General features: G+C 47.4%; 1 protein-coding gene across 1 annotated transcript in view; it reads left to right on the forward strand.

Moving 5' to 3' along the window:
• The window catches only part of tmem154 (transmembrane protein 154), a 58,658-nt gene that overhangs the window by 9,122 nt on the left and 27,180 nt on the right, over window positions 1–22,356 (forward strand). Inside the window, exon 2 of the mRNA XM_072579074.1 lies at window positions 16,450–16,872. Coding sequence (XP_072435175.1) covers window positions 16,450–16,872 — 423 coding nt within the window. The remainder of the gene's footprint in view (window positions 1–16,449; window positions 16,873–22,356) is intronic.

Raw genomic sequence — 22,356 nt, forward strand, 5'->3', positions numbered from 1 at the left:
TCCACACCGACCCTCCGAAGAGCAACCCACTCAGCCCCATTCCCCTACCCTAATACCCTACATTTACCCATGACTAATGGACCTAACACTCTGGGCAATTTAGCACGGCCAATTCATCTGGTCGGCACATCAATGGAGTGTGGGAGGAAACCAGAGCACCCAGAGGAAACCCACGCAGACATGGGGAGAATGTAGATGGCACACCCTTCTGCTACTGAGCAGCAGGGTGGAAGGAGTCACTGCTTATGGATGCAATGCCAATCAAGTGGGCTGCTTTGTCAGGAATGGTTTCAAGCTTCTTGAGTTTTGTTGGGAGCTGCACCTATCCAGGCAAGTGGGGAGTATTCCATCCCACTCCTGACTTGTGCCTTGTAGCTAACGGACAGCCTCTGACCTGGTCTTGCAGACACTGTGTTTATTGATAAGTTTTTGTTGGTGGTAATGCTAAGGATGTTGCTCGTGGGGGATTCAGTGATGGTAACAGCATTGAATATCAAAGGGAAATGATTAGATTGTCTGTTCTCGGAGGTGGTCATTGCCTGGCATTTGTGCTCTGCAAATGTTACTTGTCACTTATCAGTCAACCTGGATATTGCCCAGATCTTGTTGCATTTTAACATGGACCGCCTCAGTATTGAAGGAGTTGTGGATATTGCCGAACATTGTGCAATCATCAGCAAAGATCCCCACCTCTGACCTTATGATGATGAGAAGGCCATTGATGAAGCAATTGAAGATAGTTGAGGAAATCCTGCAGAGATGTCCTGGATATGAGAATACTGACCTCCAACAATTACGACCATCTTCCTATGTGCCAGCTATGACTCCAACCAGTGGAGAGTTTGCCCCTGTTACTCACTGATTCTAATTTTGCAAGGACTACTTCATTAGGAGAAAGTGAGGACTGCAAAGTGAGGATTGAGGCCTACACATCATGAAGGGTATAGACAGAGGGATAGATAAGCTTTTTCCCAGGGTGAGGCGTTCCCCATAATGAGAGGTCACGTGTTCAAGGTGAGAGGAGAAAAGTTTAAGGGGGATACATGCGGGAAGTACTTTACACAGAGGGTGGTGGGCGTCTGGAACACATTGCCAGCAGAGGTAGTAGAAGCAGACACAGAGGATTAATTTAAAATGCATCTGGACAGATGCATGAGTCGGTGGGGAGCAGAGGGATACAGGAATTGGGCGACAGGTTTAGACAGTAGATTTGGATCAGTTCAGGTTTGGAGGGCTCTTTGTTCTCTTTGTTCTTTGACTGCAGATGATGGGGATCAGAGTCAAAATAAGTGACGCTGGACTTGATGCTACACTCGGTTGAATGCAGTATTGATGTCAAGGGCTGTCACTCTCCCCTTGCCCCTGGAATTCAGTTCCTTTTGTCCATGTTTGCTTTCTCTTAATATTTTGATACAATGATACCTACGCGACAGTAATCAAAACAGCCGTTCACTGGCTGGGAATCGAACCCGGGCCGCGACGGTGAAAGCGCCGAATCCTAACCACTAGACCACCAAGGAATGTTAATCAAAATATTAAGAGAAAGCAAACACTTGTCAATTTAACATTCCTTGGTGGTCTAGTGGTTAGGATTCGGCGCTTTCACCGTCGCGGCCCGGGTTCGATTCCCAGCCAGTGAACGGCTGTTTTGATTACTGTCGCGTAGGTATCATTGTATCAAAATATTAAGAGAAAGCAAACATTTGTCAACATTCCTTTTGTCCATGTTTGACCCAAGGCTGTAATGAGGTCAGGAGCTGAGTGTCCCTGGGGGAACCCAAACTGGGGGTCACTGAGCAGGTTATTGCTGAGCAGGTGCTGCTTGATAGCGCTATTACTGACCCGTCCCGTTGCGTTACTGACGATGGAGAGTAGACTGATTGGGCAGGAATTAGCCAGGTTGGGTTTGTTGCTTTTTATGTACAGGACATACGTGGGCAATTTTCCACATCGCTGTGTAGATGCCAGTGTTGTAACTGGACTGGAACAGCTTGGCTAAGGGAGCAGCAGGTTCGGGTGCACTAGGCTTCAGTATTAGAGCTGGAATGTTGACAGGGTGCATAGTCTTTGCAATATCCAGTGCCTCCAACTGTTTCTTGATAACACGTGGAGTGAATCAAATTGGCTGAAGATTGGTATCTGTGATGCTGGGGACCACTGGAGGAGGCCGAGATAGATCATCCACTCGGCATTTCTGGCTGAAGATTCCTGTGAAAGCTTCAGCCTTACCTTCTGGGCTGATGTGCTGAGCTCCTCCATCACTGAAGGTGGGGAGATTTATGGAGCCTTCTCCTCCAGTGAGTTGTTTAATTGTCCCCCACCATTCATGACTGGATGTGGAAGGACTGCGAGGTTAGATCTGATCCATTGGTTGTGGGATCGCTTACCTCTATCTGTCACTTACTGTTCATGCTGTTTGGTGGCTTCACCAGGTTGACATCTCATTTTCAGGTATGTCCAATGCTGCCCCTGGCATGTCCTCCTGCATTGAACCAGGATTGACCCCCCCACCTGGCTTGATGGTAATGGTTGACTGGGGGATATACCAGGCCGTGAGGTTACAGATTGTGCTGGAGTACAGTTCTGCTGCTGTTGATGGCCCACAGCCCCTCATAGATGCCCAGTCTTGAGCTGCTAGATCGGTTTGAAGTCTGTTAATTGTCAACAGTTCCTCCTCAGGAGGGAGAAGGGTATAATATTTGTCACATCTGAACAAAGGATTTGATACACTTTGACAGAAACAACAAGAACGATACCAGAAGTGATCAGTTATATGGAGAAATTGGGGTTGTTCTCCTGAGAGCAGAGAAGGTTCATGTAGATTATTCAAAGTTAAGTGGGATTTTAATTGCATACATACCGTCAAACTGTTACCACCCGACGCCTGAAGGAGGAACGCCTCATATTCCGCCTTGATCCTGCAACCACACGGGATCAATGTGGATTTCACCAGTTTCCTCATTTCCCCTCCCCCCACATTATCCCAGTCCCAAGCCTCCAACTCGGCACCGCCCTCTGGACCTGTCCATCACCTTACCCCATCTATCTGCTCCACGCCTCTCCCACCTTCACCTACATATCACATTCTCAGCTACCTTGCCCCAACCCCACCCCCGTCCCATTTATCTCTCAGTGCCCCCCAGCCCACAAACCTCAGTCCTGTCGATTCTCCTGCTCCTCGGACGCTGCCTGACCTGCTGCGCTTTTCCAGCACTACATTCTCACTCTGATCTCCAGCATCTGCAGTCCTCACATTCTCCATGGGGAGAAAGAAGTCCTATTGGCAGAAGATGTCTGACCAGAGGACATAGATTCAAGTTAAATGTTAAAATAATTGAGCAGGAGATGAGGAGATCCTTTCTGTGCAGACAGTTTTATGATCTGGCATCACTGCCTGGAAATATGATGGAAACTTATTCAAAATTGATCTTCAGGAGAGATAGGGTAATCATTTGAAGAAGAAAAATGGAAAAGAACAAAACCGTAGGACTAATTGGAGAGCTCTCATAAGGAGCTGGAACTAGTGTGCTAATTCAAAAGGGCGGACAGTGGCTCAGTGGTTAGCACTGCTGCCTTACAGCACCAGGGTCCCAGAGTTAATTCCTGCCTCAGGCAACCATCTGTGTGGAGTTTGCTCATTCTCCCCGTGTCTGGGTGGAGTTTGTACATTCTCCCCGTGTCTGTGTGGGGTTTGCTCATTCTCCCCGTGTCTGGGTGGAGTTTGTACATTCTCCCCGTGTCTGTGTGGGGTTTGCTCATTCTCCCCGTGTCTGTGTGGGGTTTGCACATTCTCCCCGTGTCTGTGTGGTGTTTGCTCATTCTCCCTGTGTCTGTGTGGGGTTTGTACATTCTCCTCGTGTCTGTGTGGAGTTTGTACATTCTCCTCGTGTCTGTGTGGGGTTTGTACATTCTCCCCGTGTCTGTGTGTGGTTTGTACATTCTCCCCGTGTCTGTGTGGGGTTTGCTCATTCTCCCCGTGTCTGTGTGGAGTTTGCTCATTCTCCCCGTGTCTGTGTGGGGTTTGTTCATTCTCCCCGTGTCTGTGTGGGGTTTGTACATTCTCCCCGTGTCTGTGTGGAGTTTGTATATTCTCCCCGTGTCTGTGTGGAGTTTGCTCATTCTCCCCGTGTCTGTGTGGGGTTTGTACATTCTCCCCGTTTCTGTGTGGAGTTTGTACATTCTCCCCGTGTCTGTGTGGGGTTTGTACATTCTCCCCGTGTCTGTGTGGGGTTTGTACATTCTCCCTGTGTCTGTGTGGGGTTTGTACATTCTCCCCGTGTCTGCGTGGAGTTTGTACATTCTCCCCGTGTCTGTGTGGAGTTTGTACATTCTCCCCGTGTCTGTGTGGGGTTTGTACATTCTCCCCGTGTCTGTGTGGGGTTTGCTCATTCTCCCCGTGTCTGTGTGGGGTTTGTACATTCTCCCTGTGTCTGTGTGGGGTTTGCTCATTCTCCCCGTGTCTGTGTGGAGTTTGCTCATTCTCCCCGTGTCTGTGTGGGGTTTGTTCATTCTCCCCGTGTCTGTGTGTGGTTTGTACATTCTCGCCGTGTCTGTGTGGGGTTTGTACATTCTCCCCGTGTCTGTGTGGGGTTTGTACATTCTCCCCGTGTCTGTGTGGAGTTTGTATATTCTCCCCGTGTCTGTGTGGAGTTTGCTCATTCTCCCTGTGTCTGTGTGGGGTTTGTACATTCTCCCCGTTTCTGTGTGGGGTTTGTACATTCTCCCCGTGTCTCTGTGGAGTTTGTACATTCTCCCTGTGTCTGTGTGGGGTTTGTACATTCTCCCCGTGTCTGTGTGGGGTTTGCTCATTCTCCCCGTGTCTGTGTGGGGTTTGCTCATTCTCCCCGTGTCTGTGTGGGGTTTGTTCATTCTCCCCGTGTCTGTGTGGGGTTTGTACATTCTCCCCGTGTCTGTGTGGAGTTTGTATATTCTCCCCGTGTCTGTGTGGAGTTTGCTCATTCTCCCCGTGTCTGTGTGGGGTTTGTACATTCTCCCCGTTTCTGTGTGGAGTTTGTACATTCTCCCCGTGTCTGTGTGGGGTTTGTACATTCTCCCCGTGTCTGTGTGGGGTTTGTACATTCTCCCCGTGTCTGTGTGGGGTTTGTACATTCTCCCTGTGTCTGTGTGGGGTTTGTACATTCTCCCCGTGTCTGCGTGGAGTTTGTAGATTCTCCCCGTGTCTGTGTGGAGTTTGTACATTCTCCCCGTGTCTGTGTGGGGTTTGTACATTCTCCCCGTGTCTGTGTGGGGTTTGCTCATTCTCCCCGTGTCTGTGTGGGGTTTGTACATTCTCCCTGTGTCTGTGTGGGGTTTGCTCATTCTCCCCGTGTCTGTGTGGAGTTTGCTCATTCTCCCCGTGTCTGTGTGGGGTTTGTTCATTCTCCCCGTGTCTGTGTGTGGTTTGTACATTCTCGCCGTGTCTGTGTGGGGTTTGTACATTCTCCCCGTGTCTGTGTGGGGTTTGTACATTCTCCCCGTGTCTGTGTGGAGTTTGTATATTCTCCCCGTGTCTGTGTGGAGTTTGCTCATTCTCCCTGTGTCTGTGTGGGGTTTGTACATTCTCCCCGTTTCTGTGTGGGGTTTGTACATTCTCCCCCTGTCTGTTTGGGGTTTGTACATTCTCCCCGTGTCTGTGTGGAGTTTGTACATTCTCCCCGTGTCTCTGTGGAGTTTGTACATTCTCCCTGTGTCTGTGTGGGGTTTGTACATTCTCCCCGTGTCTGTGTGGGGTTTGTACATTCTCCCTGTGTCTGTGTGGGGCTTGTACATTCTCCCCGTGTCTGTGTGGGGTTTGTACATTCTCCCCGTGTCTGTGTGGGGTTTGCTCATTCTCCCCGTGTCTGTGTGGGGTTTGTACATTCTCCCCGTGTCTGTGTGGAGTTTGTATATTCTCCCTGTGTCTGTGTGGGGTTTGTACATTCTCCCCGTGTCTGTGTGGAGTTTGTACATTCTCCCCGTATCTGTGTGGGGTTTGTACATTCTCCCCGTGTCTGTGTGGGGTTTGTACACTCTCCCCATGTCTGTGTGGGGTTTGTACATTCTCCCCATGTCTGTGTGGAGTTTGTACATTCTCCCCGTGTCTGGGTGGTGTTTGTACATTCTCCCCGTGTCTGTGTGGGGTTTGTACATTCTCCCCGTGTCTGTGTGGTGTTTGCTCATTCTCCCCGTGTCTGTGTGGGGTTTGTACATTCTCCCCGTGTCTGTGTGGGGTTTGTACATTCTCCCCGTGTCTGTGTGGAGGTTGTACATTCTCCCCGTGTCTGTGTGGAGTTTGCTCATTCTCCCCGTGTCTCTGTGGGTTTGTACATTCTCCCCGTGTCTGTGTGGAGTTTGTACATTCTCCCCGTGTCTGTGTGGAGTTTGTACATTCTCCCCGTGTCTGGGTGGTGTTTGTACATTCTCCCCGTGTCTGTGTGGGGTTTGTACATTCTTCCCGTGTCTGTGTGGTGTTTGCTCATTCTCCCCGTGTCTGTGTGGGGTTTGTACATTCTCCCCGTGTCTGTGTGGGGTTTGTACATTCTCCCCGTGTCTGTGTGGAGGTTGTACATTCTCCCCGTGTCTGTGTGGAGTTTGTACATTCTCCCCGTGTTTGTGTGGAGTTTGCTCATTCTCCCCGTGTCTGTGTGGGGTTTGTACATTCTCCCCGTGTCTGTGTGGGGTTTGTACATTCTCCCCGTGTCTGTGTGGGGCTTGTACATTCTCCCCGTGTCTGTGTGGGGTTTGTACATTCTCCCCGTGTTTGTGTGGGGTTTGCTCATTCTCCCCGTGTCTGTGTGGGGTTTGTACATTCTCCCCGTGTCTGTGTGGAGTTTGTACATTCTCCCTGTGTCTGTGTGGGGTTTGTACATTCTCCCCGTGTCTGTGTGGAGTTTGTACATTCTCCCCGTATCTGTGTAGGGTTTGTACATTCTCCCCGTGTCTGTGTGGGGTTTGTACATTCTCCCCGTGTCTGTGTGTGGTTTGTACATTCTCCCCATGTCTGGGTGGGGTTTGTACATTCTCCCCGTGTCTGGGTGGTGTTTGTACATTCTCCCCGTGTCTGTGTGGGGTTTGTACATTCTCCCCGTGTCTGTGTGGTGTTTGCTCATTCTCCCCGTGTCTGTGTGTGGTTTGTACATTCTCCCCGTGTCTGTGTGGGGTTTGTACATTCTCCCCGTGTCTGTGTGGGGTTTGTACATTCTCCCCGTGTCTGTGTGGTGTTTGCTCATTCTCCCCGTGTCTGTGTGTGGTTTGTACATTCTCCCCGTGTCTGTGTGGGGTTTGTACATTCACCCCGTGTCTGTGTGGGGTTTGTACATTCTCCCCGTGTCTCTGTGGGTTTGTACATTCTCCCCGTGTCTGTGTGGAGTTTGTACATTCTCCCCGTGTCTGTGTGGAGTTTGTACATTCTCCCCGTGTCTGGGTGGTGTTTGTACATTCTCCCCGTGTCTGTGTGGGGTTTGTACATTCTTCCCGTGTCTGTGTGGTGTTTGCTCATTCTCCCCGTGTCTGTGTGGGGTTTGTACATTCTCCCCGTGTCTGTGTGGGGTTTGTACATTCTCCCCGTGTCTGTGTGGAGGTTGTACATTCTCCCCATGTCTGTGTGGAGTTTGTACATTCTCCCCGTGTCTGTGTGGAGTTTGCTCATTCTCCCCGTGTCTGTGTGGGTTTGTACATTCTCCCCGTGTCTGGGTGGAGTTTGTACATTCTTCCCGTGTCTGTGTGGGGTTTGTAGATTCTCCCCGTGTCTGTGTGGAGTTTGTACATTCTCCCCATGTCTGTGTGTGGTTTGTAGATTCTCCCCGTGTCTGTGTGGGGTTTGTACATTCTCCCTGTGTCTGGGTGGGGTTTGTACATTCTCCCCGTGTCTGTGTGGAGTTTGCTCATTCTCCCCGTGTCTGTGTGGGGTTTGTACATTCTCCCCGTGTCTGTGTGGAGTTTGCTCATTCTCCCCGTGTCTGTGTGGAGTTTGTACATTCTCCCCGTGTCTGTGTGGGGTTTATACATTCTCCCCGTGTCTGTGTGGAGTTTGTACATTCTCCCCGTGTCTGTGTGTGGTTTGTACATTCTCCCCGTGTCTGTGTGGGGTTTCTACATTCTCCCCGTGTCTTGGCTGGGGTTTGTACATTCTCCCCGTGTCTGTGTGGAGTTTGTACATTCTCCCCGTGTCTGGGTGGTGTTTGTACATTCTCCCCGTGTCTGTGTGGGGTTTGTACATTCTTCCCGTGTCTGTGTGGTGTTTGCTCATTCTCCCCGTGTCTGTGTGGGGTTTGTACATTCTCCCCGTGTCTGTGTGGGGTTTGTACATTCTCCCCGTGTCTGTGTGGAGGTTGTACATTCTCCCCGTGTCTGTGTGGAGTTTGTACATTCTCCCCGTGTCTGTGTGGAGTTTGCTCATTCTCCCCGTGTCTGTGTGGGTTTGTACATTCTCCCCGTGTCTGTGTGGAGTTTGTACATTCTTCCCGTGTCTGTGTGGGGTTTGTAGATTCTCCCCGTGTCTGTGTGGAGTTTGTACATTCTCCCCATGTCTGTGTGTGGTTTGTACATTCTCCCCGTGTCTGTGTGGGGTTTGTACATTCTCCCCGTGTCTGGGTGGGGTTTGTACATTCTCCCCGTGTCTGTGTGGAGTTTGCTCATTCTCCCCGTGTCTGTGTGGGGTTTGTACATTCTCCCCGTGTCTGTGTGGAGTTTGCTCATTCTCCCCGTGTCTGTGTGGAGTTTGTACATTCTCCCCGTGTCTGGGTGGGGTTTGTACATTCTCCCCGTGTCTGTGTGGGGTTTGTACATTCTCCCCGTGTCTGTGTGGAGTTTGCTCATTCTCCCCGTGTCTGTGTGGAGTTTGCTCATTCTCCCCGTGTCTGTGTGGGGTTTGTACATTCTCCCCGTGTCTGTGTGGGGTTTGTACATTCTCCCCGTGTCTGTGTGGGGTTTGTACATTCTCCCCGTGTCTGTGTGGAGTTTGCTCATTCTCCCCGTGTCTGTGTGGGGTTTGTACATTCTCCGCGTGTCTGTGTGGGGTTTGTACATTCTCCCCGTGTCTGGGTGCGGTTTGTACATTCTCCCCGTGTCTGGGTGGGGTTTGTACATTCTCCCCGTGTCTGGGTGGGGTTTGTACATTCTCCCCGTGTCTGTGTGGGGTTTGTACATTCTCCCCGTGTCTGGGTGGGGTTTGTAGATTCTCCCCGTGTCTGTGTGGGGTTTGTACATTCTCCCCGTGTCTGTGTGTGGTTTGTACATTCTCCCCGTGTCTGTGTGGGGTTTGTACATTCTCCCCGTGTCTGGGTGGGGTTTGTAGATTCTCCCCGTTTCTCTGTGGTGTTTGTACATTCTCCCCGTGTCTGTGTGTGGTTTGTGCATTCTCCCCGTGTCTGTGTGGGGTTTGTACATTCTCCCCGTGTCTGGGTGGGGTTTGTACATTCTCCCCGTGTCTGGGTGGGGTTTGTACATTCTCCCCGTGTCTGGGTGGGGTTTGTAGATTCTCCCCGTGTCTGGGTGGGGTTTGTAGATTCTCCCCGTGTCTGGGTGGGGTTTGTACATTCTCCCCGTGTCTGGGTGGGGTTTGTACATTCTCCCCGTGTCTGGGTGGGGTTTGTAGATTCTCCCCGTGTCTGTGTGGGGTTTGCACATTCTCCCCGTGTCTGTGTGGTGTTTGCTCATTCTCCCCGTGTCTGTGTGGAGTTTGCTCATTCTCCCCGTGTCTGTGTGGGGTTTGTACATTCTCCCCGTGTCTGGGTGGGGTTTGTACATTCTCCCCGTGTCTGTGTGGTGTTTGTACATTCTCCCCGTGTCTGTGTGGTGTTTGTACATTCTCCCCGTGTCTGTATGGGGTTTGTACATTCTCCCCGTGTCTGTGTGGTGTTTGTACATTCTCCCCGTGTCTGTATGGGGTTTGTACATTCTCCCTGTGTCTGTGTGGTGTTTGTACATTCTCCCCGTGTCTGTGTGGGGTTTGTACATTCTCCCCGTGTCTGTGTTTGGTTTGTACATTCTCCCCGTGTCTGTGTGGGGTTTGTAGATTCTCCCCGTGTCTGGGTGGGGTTTGTAGATTCTCCCCGTGTCTGGGTGGGGTTTGTACATTCTCCCCGTGTCTGGGTGGGGTTTGTACATTCTCCCCGTGTCTGGGTGGGGTTTGTACATTCTCCCCGTGTCTGGGTGGGATTTGTAGATTCTCCCCGTGTCTGGGTGGGGTTTGTAGATTCTCCCCGTGTCTGGGTGGGGTTTGTACATTCTCCCCGTGTCTGGGTGGGGTTTGTACATTCTCCCCGTGTCTGGGTGGGGTTTGTAGATTCTCCCCGTGTCTGTGTGGGGTTTGCACATTCTCCCCGTGTCTGTGTGGTGTTTGCTCATTCTCCCCGTGTCTGTGTGGAGTTTGCTCATTCTCCCCGTGTCTGTGTGGGGTTTGTACATTCTCCCCGTGTCTGGGTGGGGTTTGTACATTCTCCCCGTGTCTGTGTGGTGTTTGTACATTCTCCCCGTGTCTGTGTGGTGTTTGTACATTCTCCCCGTGTCTGTATGGGGTTTGTACATTCTCCCCGTGTCTGTGTGGTGTTTGTACATTCTCCCCGTGTCTGTATGGGGTTTGTACATTCTCCCTGTGTCTGTGTGGTGTTTGTACATTCTCCCCGTGTCTGTGTGGGGTTTGTACATTCTCCCCGTGTCTGTGTTTGGTTTGTACATTCTCCCCGTGTCTGTGTGGGGTTTGTAGATTCTCCCCGTGTCTGGGTGGGGTTTGTAGATTCTCCCCGTGTCTGGGTGGGGTTTGTACATTCTCCCCGTGTCTGTGTGGAGTTTGTACATTCTCCCCGTGTCTGTGTGGGGTTTGTACATTCTCCTTGTGTCTGTGTTTGGTTTGTACATTCTCCCCGTGTCTGTGTGGTGTTTGCTCATTCTCCCCGTGTCTGTGTGGGGTTTGTACATTCTCCCCGTGTCTGGGTGGGGTTTGTACATTCTCCCCGTGTCTGGGTGGGGTTTGTACATTCTCCCCGTGTCTGGGTGGGGTTTGTAGATTCTCCCCGTGTCTGGGTGGGGTTTGTACATTCTCCCCGTGTCTATGTGGGGTTTGCTCATTCTCCCCGTGTCTGTGTGGGGTTTGTACATTCTCCCCGTGTCTGGGTGGGGTTTGTAGATTCTCCCCGTGTCTGGGTGGGGTTTGTACATTCTCCCCGTGTCTGTGTGTGGTTTGTACATTCTCCCCGTGTCTGGATGGGGTTTGTAGATTCTTCCCGTGTCTGTGTGGGGTTTGTACATTCTCCCCGTGTCTGGGTGGGGTTTGTAGATTCTCCCCGTGTCTGCGTGGGGTTTGTACATTCTCCCCGTGTCTGGGTGGGGTTTGTAGATTCTCCCCGTGTCTGGGTGGGGTTTGTACATTCTCCCCGTGTCTGGGTGGGGTTTGTACATTCTCCCCGTGTCTGTGTGGAGTTTGCTCATTCTCCCCGTGTCTGTGTGGGGTTTGTACATTCTCCCCGTGTCTGTGTGGGGTTTGTAGATTCTCCCCGTGTCTGGGTGGGGTTTGTACATTCTCCCCGTGTCTGTGTGGGGTTTGTAGATTCTCCCCGTGTCTGGGTGGGGTTTGTTCATTCTCCACGTGTCTGTGTGGGGTTTGCTCCGATTTCTTCCCACAGTCCAAAGCTAGAGAGGCTGCAGTAGTGGGTACAGTGGGCTCTTTCATGATTATATGTTTTTTGGAGATAAGTCTCTTTGATTAAACTTAAAATATAAGCCATAGCTATTAATTTAACCTGGGGCAGTGTTTGTAGAGGAATAAGATGGTGTTATTTTCTGGGTCTGTAGATTGTGAAGGAGCAAAAATGGCCTTTGCAGTGATATGTACTTCTTGTCAGATGTGGGAGTTTAAAGAGAGTTTAAGGGTTACTGCGGATTATATCTGCCATTAATGCTGTTGGACGCGAATCTTATCAGATCGAGTGGATCGGTTGGAGAGACAGATAGAAGCGATGAGGAATTTGCAACAGCAACAGTATGTGATGGATGGCAGTTATAGGAAGGGGGGAAGTCTCAGATACAGTCACATAGATGGGTTAACTCCAGGAAGGGTAAGAGGGATAGGCAGCTAGTGCAGGAGTCTTTTGTGGATATCCCCATTTCAAACAGATATGCTGTTTTGGAAAATGTAGGGGGTGGTGGATTCTCAGGGGAACGTAGCATGAACAGCCAAGTTTCTGGTATTGAGACTGGCTCTAATGCAACGAGGGGTATGTCAGCATCGAAGAGATCAGTTGTGTTAGGGGATTCTGTAGTCTGAGGTACAGACAGACGTTTCTGTGGCCAGCAGAGAAAAAGCAGAATGGTGTGTTGTTTCCCTGGTGCCAGGATCAAGGATGTCTCAGAGAGGGTGCAGAATGTTCTCACGGGGGAGAGGGGCCAGCAAGAGGTCATTATCCACATTGGAACCAACAACATTGGAAGGGAAAAGGTTGAGACTCTGAAGGGAGATTACAGAGAGTTAGGTAGAAATTTAAAAAGGAGGTCCTCAAGGGTAGTAATATCTGGATTACTCCCAGTGCTACGAGCTAGTGAGGGCAGGAATAGGAGGATAGTCCCAATAGACCCCCCAACAGTCAGAGGGAAATTGAGAAACAAACTTGTAAGGAGATCTCAGCTATTTGTAAGAATAATAGGGTGGTTATGGTGGGGATTTTAACTTTCCAAACACAGATTGGGACTGCCATAGTGTTAAGGGTTTAGATGAAGAGGAATTTCTTAAGTGTGTACAAGACAATTTTCTGATTCAATATGTGGATGTACCTACTAGAGAAGGTGCAAAACTTGACCTACTCTTGGGAAATAAGGCAGGGCAGGTGACTGAGGTGTCAGTGGGGGAGCACTTTGGGGCCAGTGACCATATTTCTATTCGTTTTAAAATAGTGATGGAAAAGGATAGACCAGATCTAAAAGTTGAAGTTCTAAATTGGAGAAAGGCTAATTTTGACGGTATTAGGCAAGAACTTTCAAAAGCTGATTGGAGGCAGATGTTCGCAGGTAAAGGGACGGCTGGAAAATGGGAAGCCTTCAGGAATGAGATAACGAGAATCCAGAGAAAGTATATTCCTGTCAGGGTGAAAGGGAAGGCTGGTAGGTATAGGGAATGCTGGATGACGAAAGAAATTGAGTGTTTGGTTAAGAAAAAGAAGGAAGCATATGTCAGGTATAGACAGGATAGATCGAGGGAATCCTTAGAAGAGTATAAAGAAAGTAGGAGTATACTTAAGAGGGAAATCAGGAGGGCAAAAACAGGGACATGAGATAGCTTTGGCAAATAGAATTAAGGAGAATCCAAAGAGTTTTTACAAATACATTAAGGACAAAAGGGTAACTTGGGAGAGAATAGGGCCCCTCAAAGATCAGCAAGGCGGCCTTCGTGTGGAGCCACAGAAAATGGGGGAGATACTAAATGAATATTTTGCATCAGTATTTCCTGTGGAAAAAGATATGGAAGATATAGACTGTAGGGAAATAGATGGTGACATCTTGTAAAATGTCCATGTTACAGAGGAGGAAGTGCTGGATGTCTTAAAACGGTTAAAGGTGGATAAATCCCCAGGACCTGATCAGGTGGACCCGAGAACTCTGTGGGAAGCTAGAGAAGTGATTGCTGGGCCTCTTACTGAGATATTTGTATCATCGATAGTCTCAGGTGAGGTGCCAGAAGACTGGAGGTTGGCAACATGGTGCCACTGTTTAAGAAGGGTGGTAAGGAGAAGCCAGGGAACTATAGACCAATGAGCCTGACCTCGGTGGTGGGCAAGTTGTTGGAGAGAATCCTGAGGGACAGGATGTACATGTATTTGGAAAGGCAAGGACTGATTAGGGATAGTCAACATGGCTTTGTGCATGGGAAATCATGTTTCACAAACTTGATTGAGTTTTTTGAAGAAGTAACAAAGAGGATTGATGAGGGCAGAGCAGTAGATGTGATCTATATGGACTTCAGTAAGGCGTTCGACAAGGTTCCCCATGGGAGACTGATTAGCAAGGTTAGATCTCATGGAATACAGGGAGAACTCACCATTTGGATACAGAACTGGCTCAAAGGTAGAAGACAGAGGGTGGTGGTGGAGGGTTGTTTTTCAGACTGGAGACCTGTGACCAGTGGCTTGCCACAAGGATCGGCGCTGGGCCCTCTACTTTTTGTATTTGGATGTGAGCATAAGAGGTACAGTTAGTAAGTTTGCAGATGACACCAAAATTGGAGGTGTAGTGGACAGCGAAGAGGGTTACCTCAGATTACAACAGGATCTGGACCAGATGGGCCAATGGGCTGAGAAGTGGCCGATGGAATTTAATTCAGATAAATGTGAGGTGCTGCATTTTGGGAAAGCAAATATTAGCAGGACTTAAACACTTAATGGCAATGTCCTAGGGAGTGTTGCTGAACAAAGAGACCTTGGAGTGCAGGTTCATAGCTCCTTGAAATTGGAGTCGCAGGTAGATAGGTAGTGAAGAAGGTGTTTGGTATGCTTTCCTTTATTGGTCAGAGTATTCAGTACAGGAGTTGGGAGGTCATGTTGCGGCTGTACAAGACATTGGTTAGGCCACTGTTGAAATATTGCGTGCAGTTCTGGTCTCCTTCCTATCGGAAAGATATTGTGAAACTTGAAAGGGTTCAGAAAAGATTTACAAGGATGTTGCCAAGGTTGGAGGATCTGAGTTACAGGGAGAGGCTGAACAGGCTGGGGCTGTTTTCCCTGGAGTGTCAGAGGCTGAGGGGTGATCTTAGAGAGGTTTACAAAATTATGAGGGGCATGGATAGGATAAATAGGCAAAAGTCTTTTCCCTGGGGTCGGGGAGTCCAGAACTAGAGGACGTAGGTTTAGGGTGAGAGGGGAAAGATATAAAAGAGACCTAAGGGGCAACATTTCCATGCAGAGGGTGGTATGTGTATGGAATGAGCTGCCAGAGGATGTGGTGGAGGCTGGTACAATTGCAACATTTAAGAAGCATTTGGATGGGTATATGAATAGGAAGGGTTTGGAGGGATATGGGCTGGGTGCTGGCAGGTGAGACTAGATTGGGTTGGGATATCTGGTCGGCATGGACAGGTTGGACTGAAGGGTCTGCTTCCATGCTGTACATCTCTATGACTCTATGACTCTATGTGCAGGTCAAGTGGATTGGCCATGCTAAATTGGACTGCAGATGCTGGAGATCAGAGCTGAAAATGTGTTGCTGGAAAAGCACAGCAGGTCAGGCAGCATCAAAGGAGCAGGAGAATCGATGTTTCGGGCATGAGCCCTTCTTCAGGAATGAGGAGAATGTGCCAAGCAGGCTAAGATAAAAGGTAGGGAGGAGGGACTTGAGGAAGGGGTGTTGGAAATGCGATAGGTGGAAGGAGGCCTATCGCATTTCGAACGCCCCTCCCCCAAGTCCCTACCTTTTATGTTAGCCTGCTTGGCACACTCTCCTCATTCCTGAGGAAGGGCTCATGCCCGAAACGTCGATTCTCCTGCTCCTTGGATGCTGCCTGACCTGCTGCGCTTTTCCAGCAACACATTTTCAGCTTTGGCCATGCTAAATTGCCCATAGTGTTCAGGAATGTGTAGGCTGGGTACGTTAGTCAGGGGAAATGTAAAGTAATAGGGTAGGGGAATGGGTGGGTAACTCAATGTGAACTTGTTGGGCCGAATGGCCTGTTTCCACACTGCAGGGAAGCTATGATATAATTCTAGGAATAGTTCACTCAACCTTTCAACCTGCTTCAACATTCAAAATGATCACGGCCAATCCTTTATCTTAATACCATGTTCCCATTTTCTCCTCTTACTCTTGATGTTTTTCAAATGTAAACCTCGCATATGTTCAGTGTCCCAGCCTCCACAGCCTTGTGTGTTAGTGAGTTCCACAGTAAATGAAAAAAGTTTCCTTATTTCAGAACTAACTGGCCTACCCTGTATCCCAGGACAGGGTCCCTTGCTCCGAGATTCCAAAACCAGGGGAAACATTCTTCCTGCATCTCGTCTGCCTAGCTCTGTTAAATATCATCTTCTGAATGAATATAGGCCTAATTAAACCAATCTCTCCTCACATGACAAACCTGCCATCCCTGGTGCAGCCATATGAATCTTTACTGCACTCCTAGTGTGCGACCAGATTCTATTTTATAATTCTTTAATAAAACACATTCCAGAACAAAGCAAGGTTGATATTTTGGGTGAAATGGAGTTGGGGTTTGTGTCCAGGAGTTCTGCCTGTCACTAACCCCATCAAAGCTGGGGTTAAGAGTATTATGCATGGAATGGAGGGTATGTGCACCATTACAAACTTATCTAAAGTGACAGTCATATTTACATTTCTGCCTTACACTCCCCTGCCTCACCCCCTGCTTTAGAATTGGGAAAATCAAAGCAGAATGGTGAAACCAGGCACACATTCTCTAGAAGAGTTAAGACTTGCTCTAGGTTCATGCACAATACAAACAAAATTTTTTTTAACTTCTCTGATTCATTTCAACAGGTTATTCATCGCAAAAAAATGAAACAACCACATCAATGATTCATGCAACCCAGTCAGCTCCATCAGAAAAAGACAGATTTGTTCCATTATCGACGGCAATCACACATCATGGTCTCTGTACTAACAACAGCCTCACATTACCAGTGAGTAATCAAGCATCATCAACTGTTCCACAGAACACATCTACAAGGAGATTTCTGGAAGCTTTCCACAAAGGAAATGGGGCAAGCAACAAAACCACCGATGAACACCTGTGGAATTCTACATCTCCATCGATCTCCCCGCCAGCTACTAAAAATATTGCAAAGACACCCCTGGAGAACAACAAAGTAATTTTGATGATTGTGCTTCCAATTCTGGGTCTTGCTTTGGTTGGTTTAGTGATAGCCTTCCTGATAAATCATACTCATGAGAAAAAACAACGTAAGCAATAACGTTTTGTTTTATTGATTTGCTGAACCAAACGTAATGCAAAATGGTGTTATATTTAAATGAGGAAATAGCACACAGCCAAAAGGAAATGACTGGTCTGTAAAGGAGGAAATGTTGTTATTCTTGAAGAAGCATCATTCTCGGTTCGTTTTTGGGGCACAATAGGGGTCAGTGATTTTACTTCCCAGTGAAGTCAATGCAAAGTACACCTGTACCCAGACGAGCAGCCACACTGACCCTGTCAATTCCCAATCCCCAATGTTTGGTTAAAATTATCCCCCAGTGTCATGGATTCATACAGCCTTTCAACCCAGCTCGTCCATGCCAACCACATTTCCTGAACTGAACTAACCCCATTTGCCTGCATTTAGCCCATATCCCTCTAAAGCTTTCCAATGCATTTACCTGTCCAAGTGTCCTTTCAGTGTTGTAATTGAGCCCGAGTCTATCACTTCCTCTGGCAGCTTGTTCCATTAATGCTCCAGCCTCTGTGTGAAAAAGTCACCCTTCATGTCACTTTTAAATCTTTCCCCTCTCAACTTATGCCCTGTAGTTTTGGACTCCCCCACCCTGGTGAAAAAGATTTTGATTATTCTTGCTATCCATGCCTCACTCATCACTTTATGAAGCTGTATAATACAGACACTGGAAATCTGAACAAGTTGAATGCTGGGATAGAGTTGCGACCTTACCTCTATCACTCCTTCTACATGCTCCTGCTGCAATTCAAATGAATGAACAAATCCTCTTGGTTTGGAATGTCTATTTGTATAAACCAACTTAGTCAATGAATCTTTATTTGAAAAGGAATTTTGAAACTTCATGCTTATGTTGACTGTAATATCTTTTCCTTTGTAGTTGCATTGTCCCTATAATTACACATAAACCTCATTTTAACCAGAAGGTAACAGTGAGAGATGGGCCAACAGTATGAGCTGCAGCCTCATCAACTTCTAAGTTGAAATTATTTGTCCCAGGGCCTTTTCTTTCCCAACCTTTGGTGCCAGCCCACCAAATGAACCAACAAAAGAATTGGGCCAGGAATCTATGGTAATCATTCTTGATGTTTTCCAGACAATATTCAGTTGGCGACTGGGAAGGGCTTTAGACTTCACTTGTAGTGGTCAGAATAACACTGCTGCTCCATCTGACCGAACAAATTTTAAAAACAAGATCAATTGCTCCTGTTTTTTTTAGGGCCCCCTGTTCTGTGCCAGCTACTTTGCACCAATTACTTTTATTGAGGCTGCCTCTGGATGCCAACAAAGCTATTCCTAGTCATGTTGGGAAGACAACAGCAGATTTCACCTCCTGAGTTGGAAAGTGGCCTATGTTTGCCTGATGAGGTATTTGCTGATTAGCAAGAGTGAGGATAGTGCAGCAGAAAGGTGCTGGATCTGGAATAATAGGCTCAATGGGCTGAATGGCCTCCTGCTGCTCCTTTGTTTCCTAATTCTTTGTTTCGATGCCTCTGTTAAAAAGGTGCATAACATGCGAGTGAGGATCAAGTGGGTAAGTCTCTGCAGAAACTGCACTACATTGGTTTCTTTGTAGCCTGTGAGGGGTTGAACTGAAGTCTGTATAATTCTAAATAACAGTTGAAAGACTGAACTCATTGCAACAAGAACTGTTAAGATTTTTTTCAAATCTCTGAGGATGCTGTTCTTTATATCCATTCATAGAATATACAATACTTGGTAAATATTACACAATTCACAATTATTTAGTGCAGTCAGAAAAGAACAACTCATTATGGAATGTTCTCAAGGGGGATTAACAGTGAAATATATAACAAGCTCTTGATAAAGAGAGACCTGGTCTTCAGTGGCCAATCTGTCACAGATCCTTATTTATTGAGAAAGATTTGAATTAACAATCCCCACAGTTTGCCAAACGCAACTTTTTGTTCTAGCTAGTTTTCAAGGTATGTTTTTCTCTCTCTGATCAAACAATTTGGTGTCTTCAAAGCAGTTGTCCATTTAGGAGGCGTGTTTCTGGGTAATCAGGAGACCAAGAACTGCATTCAATCAGTATGTTATTGAAGACACAATTCCTTGGATAAATGAGAATATACATTTTGGAATTGTTCCTTAAAAGTATCAATGGCTAATCTGAATCGACACAAATTCTGGAATGTTCTTCAAGTGTATAGACAAGCTGTTCTGAACTGTTTGAATAACCAACTCAGTGTCATTTCCTCATTACATTGCTTCCCAACAGAGAGGAATTTTAATCAGACTGCGATGGATTTGTACCCAAGTGAAATGGCAGTGTAGTCACTCAGTGTTACCTACAGCTCTCATCCTTTTAAAAACACAACATAAAAATCATCTAATTCGAAACTAATTGGAATAAATGAGTCATATCCTAAGGTATTCTTGCATAGCTATGTGCAACTATGGCTAACTCAGAATCTGGGATTTTAAAAAAACATTCATTCAGGATGTGATGTATCATTGGCTAGGCCAATATGTATTGTCCATCCTTAAGTACCCTGCAGAGGGTATATGTAAGAGGTCCTTTTTGACTCCCTCCAGGCCCTGGGAGAGATAGTGCTCTAATAGTGCTGTTAAGGAAGTTAGCACCAGGAATTTAACATAGTGACACCAAAGAAATGGCGATCTGATTGGATGTCAGGATGGTGCGTGGATGGCAGGGGAGTTTGTGCCATTTCCAGGCTTCTACTTCCCTGGTGCTCTGGGTGGCAGAGGTTGCTGACTTGGAAAGTGCTGTCAACAGACCCTTGGCACATTACTGCAATGCACCTTGTCTACAGTACACACTGCTGACACTGCGTGATAGTGGGTGGAGGGAGAGAAGTTTGCTGCTGGTGGGTGTGGTGCCAATCAAGTGGGCTGCTTTGTCCTGGATGGTGTCAAGTTATTTGAGTGTTGTTCAAGCTGCCCCCATCCAGGGTAAGTGAGGGAGTATTCCATCACACTCCTGACTTGTGTCTTGTGAGCAAGAACTGGGGGGACAGGAGATTTGTTACATTGTGAGTCATAAAATCATGGAGTCATGCAGCACAGAAACAGACCCCTCGGTCTATGCCAGCCCTAATCTCAAACTAAACTAGTCCCACCTGGCCCATAACCCTCCAACATCCCTTATTCAAGTACCTATCCAACCATCTTTTACATGTTATAACTACATCTGCATCCACCACTTCCTCTGGAAGTTCACTCCACACACGAATCACTCTCTCTGTGTAAAAAAAGTTGCTCCTCGTGTCTTTTTAAAACCTTTCTCCTCTCATCTCAAAAGTGTGATCTCTAGTCTTGAAATCCCACAGCCTAGGGAGAAGACCCCTGCCATTCACCTTAACTGTACACCTCATGATTTTATAAACCTCTATAATGTCACCTCTCAAACTTCTATGCTTCAATGAAAGGAGTCCCAGCCTATCCAGCCTCTCCTTATAATTCAAACCCTCCATTCCTGGCAACTTCCTGGTAAATCTCTCTAGCTTCATAATATTCTTCCTATAACTGGGTGACCAGAACTGGACACAGTACTCCAGAACAGGCCTCACCAATGTCCTGTGCAACCACAATATGACGTCCCAATCCTATTCTCAAAGGACTGAGCAATGAAGGCAAACATGTGCCAAAATGCCTTTTTGACCACTTGGCCCTGATTTCCAGGCCTCTGACCTGCTGTTGTAGCCACAGTAGTTACATGGCCTGCCTGATTCTGTTTCTGGTCAATTGTGACCAATGCCATTGAATGTCAAGGTGAAATGGTTGGATTCTCTCTCGTTCGAGATAGTCATTGCTTGGCACTTGTCTGATATGAATGTAACTTGTCAGTCCAAGCTTAGATTAGATTAGATTCCCTATGATGTGGAAACAGGCCCTTCGGCCCAACAACTCCACACTGACCCGCCGAAGAGTAACCCACCCAGACCCATTTCCCTCTGACTGATGCACCTAACACTACGGGCAATTTAGCATGGCCAATTCACCTGACCTGTACATTTTTTGGACTGTGGGAGGAAACCGGAGCACCCGGAGGAAACCCACGCAGACACGGGGAGAATGTGCAAACTCCACACAGACAGTTTCCCCAAGGCAGGAATCGATACTGGGACCCTGTCTAGATCTTGTTGTATTTGAACATGAAGTGCTTCGGTATCTGAGAAGTCATGAATGGTGCAAACATTCCCAAATCTGACCTTACGATGGAGGGAAGGTCGTTGACAAAGCAGCTGAAGATGGTTTGGCTTAGGACAGTACCCTGAGGAACTCCTGTAGTGACGTGCTTGGGCTGAGGTGATTGATGTCCAATAACCACAACCATCTTTCTCTGTGTTAGATATTTAAATCTATTGTTCATAAAACACAGAAAGAACTTCAATGTGCTTTGAACACAAATACGAAACAGTGGGATGTTAAGGTCTTTCTAACCGGAACTGCTTATCATCCACCCGTCACACTTAGCTTTAAAGCACACAAGCACAAGTACTTCTCTTTGCTAACATGTTGATGATGGTTTCCTATCTGAAAGTTGGCCTGTTAAGAATATCATTACTGAGAGAGTGCGTCACCCACTGAAACATGTAATAATAGTGAACTTTAATGGATGGAAATTCTGATGCACTTGTGCATGAATCCTCATATGTGCATTCCTAATGACTGTACTTCTCTCAATGCAGAAGTGAAAAATTATTTTCAACCCATTTTTAGACATGAATTTTCATTTTACTTGAAGGAATTTGTCCTTTGTAGTCTCCATTACTCAAAGGCCCTGTTTCTGACTGATATATAATTCTCTCACTGCTTGCCGTCCTTGCCTACCTCACAGTAAATGGCTGACAGGCAGATCATGTCAGCAGATGGGTGGTTGGGTGAGTGATGCTGAAACCATCTCACACCAGTGCCAAACGCTGGATTTCAACCACACAGGGAAGGCAAGGGCTCAGAAAAGGGGCAACTTACATCCCCCTTGGCAACATGCTCCAGTATGTTCCTATTTTAATTCAGGATCTGCTAGAGGCTGTCCCTGTGAAAGGTGAGGGCCCTATGCCAGAGCAGAAGCGTTGGCATGATTTAATCTGCAGTCACATCCAGACGCAGAGTCACCAGATAAACCTGGCAGTGGACAGGACTGGGGCCAAAATAAAACCTAGCAGATGTCAACATTTATATATTTAATGGTTTCCCTGAGTGCTGTGCAAAGGAAGGTGTGTCAGCAACACATTGACTTCTGCAGAAGGGTTTTGAGTGACCTCGATGTGTTTTTTAAGCATTCCTATAAGTGAAGTGGCCAGTTAGGTTTTCAGAAACGAACACTACCACATTTATGGGCTGGTTACCTCAACAGCAGAACCACTCCAACAATCCCAAAACATCTTCACAATCTGAGACATTGTGGGGGAGCACTGGGGATGAGACCTTCTGGGACAGGCAATTTACAACCTCAGGAAAAGAGTACTCTGCCGAGTTTAACTTCATGGGGTACAAAATCATCAAAAGA

This window comes from Chiloscyllium punctatum, chromosome 1, assembly GCF_047496795.1.
Source record: "Chiloscyllium punctatum isolate Juve2018m chromosome 1, sChiPun1.3, whole genome shotgun sequence".
Lineage (NCBI taxonomy): Eukaryota > Metazoa > Chordata > Chondrichthyes > Orectolobiformes > Hemiscylliidae > Chiloscyllium > Chiloscyllium punctatum.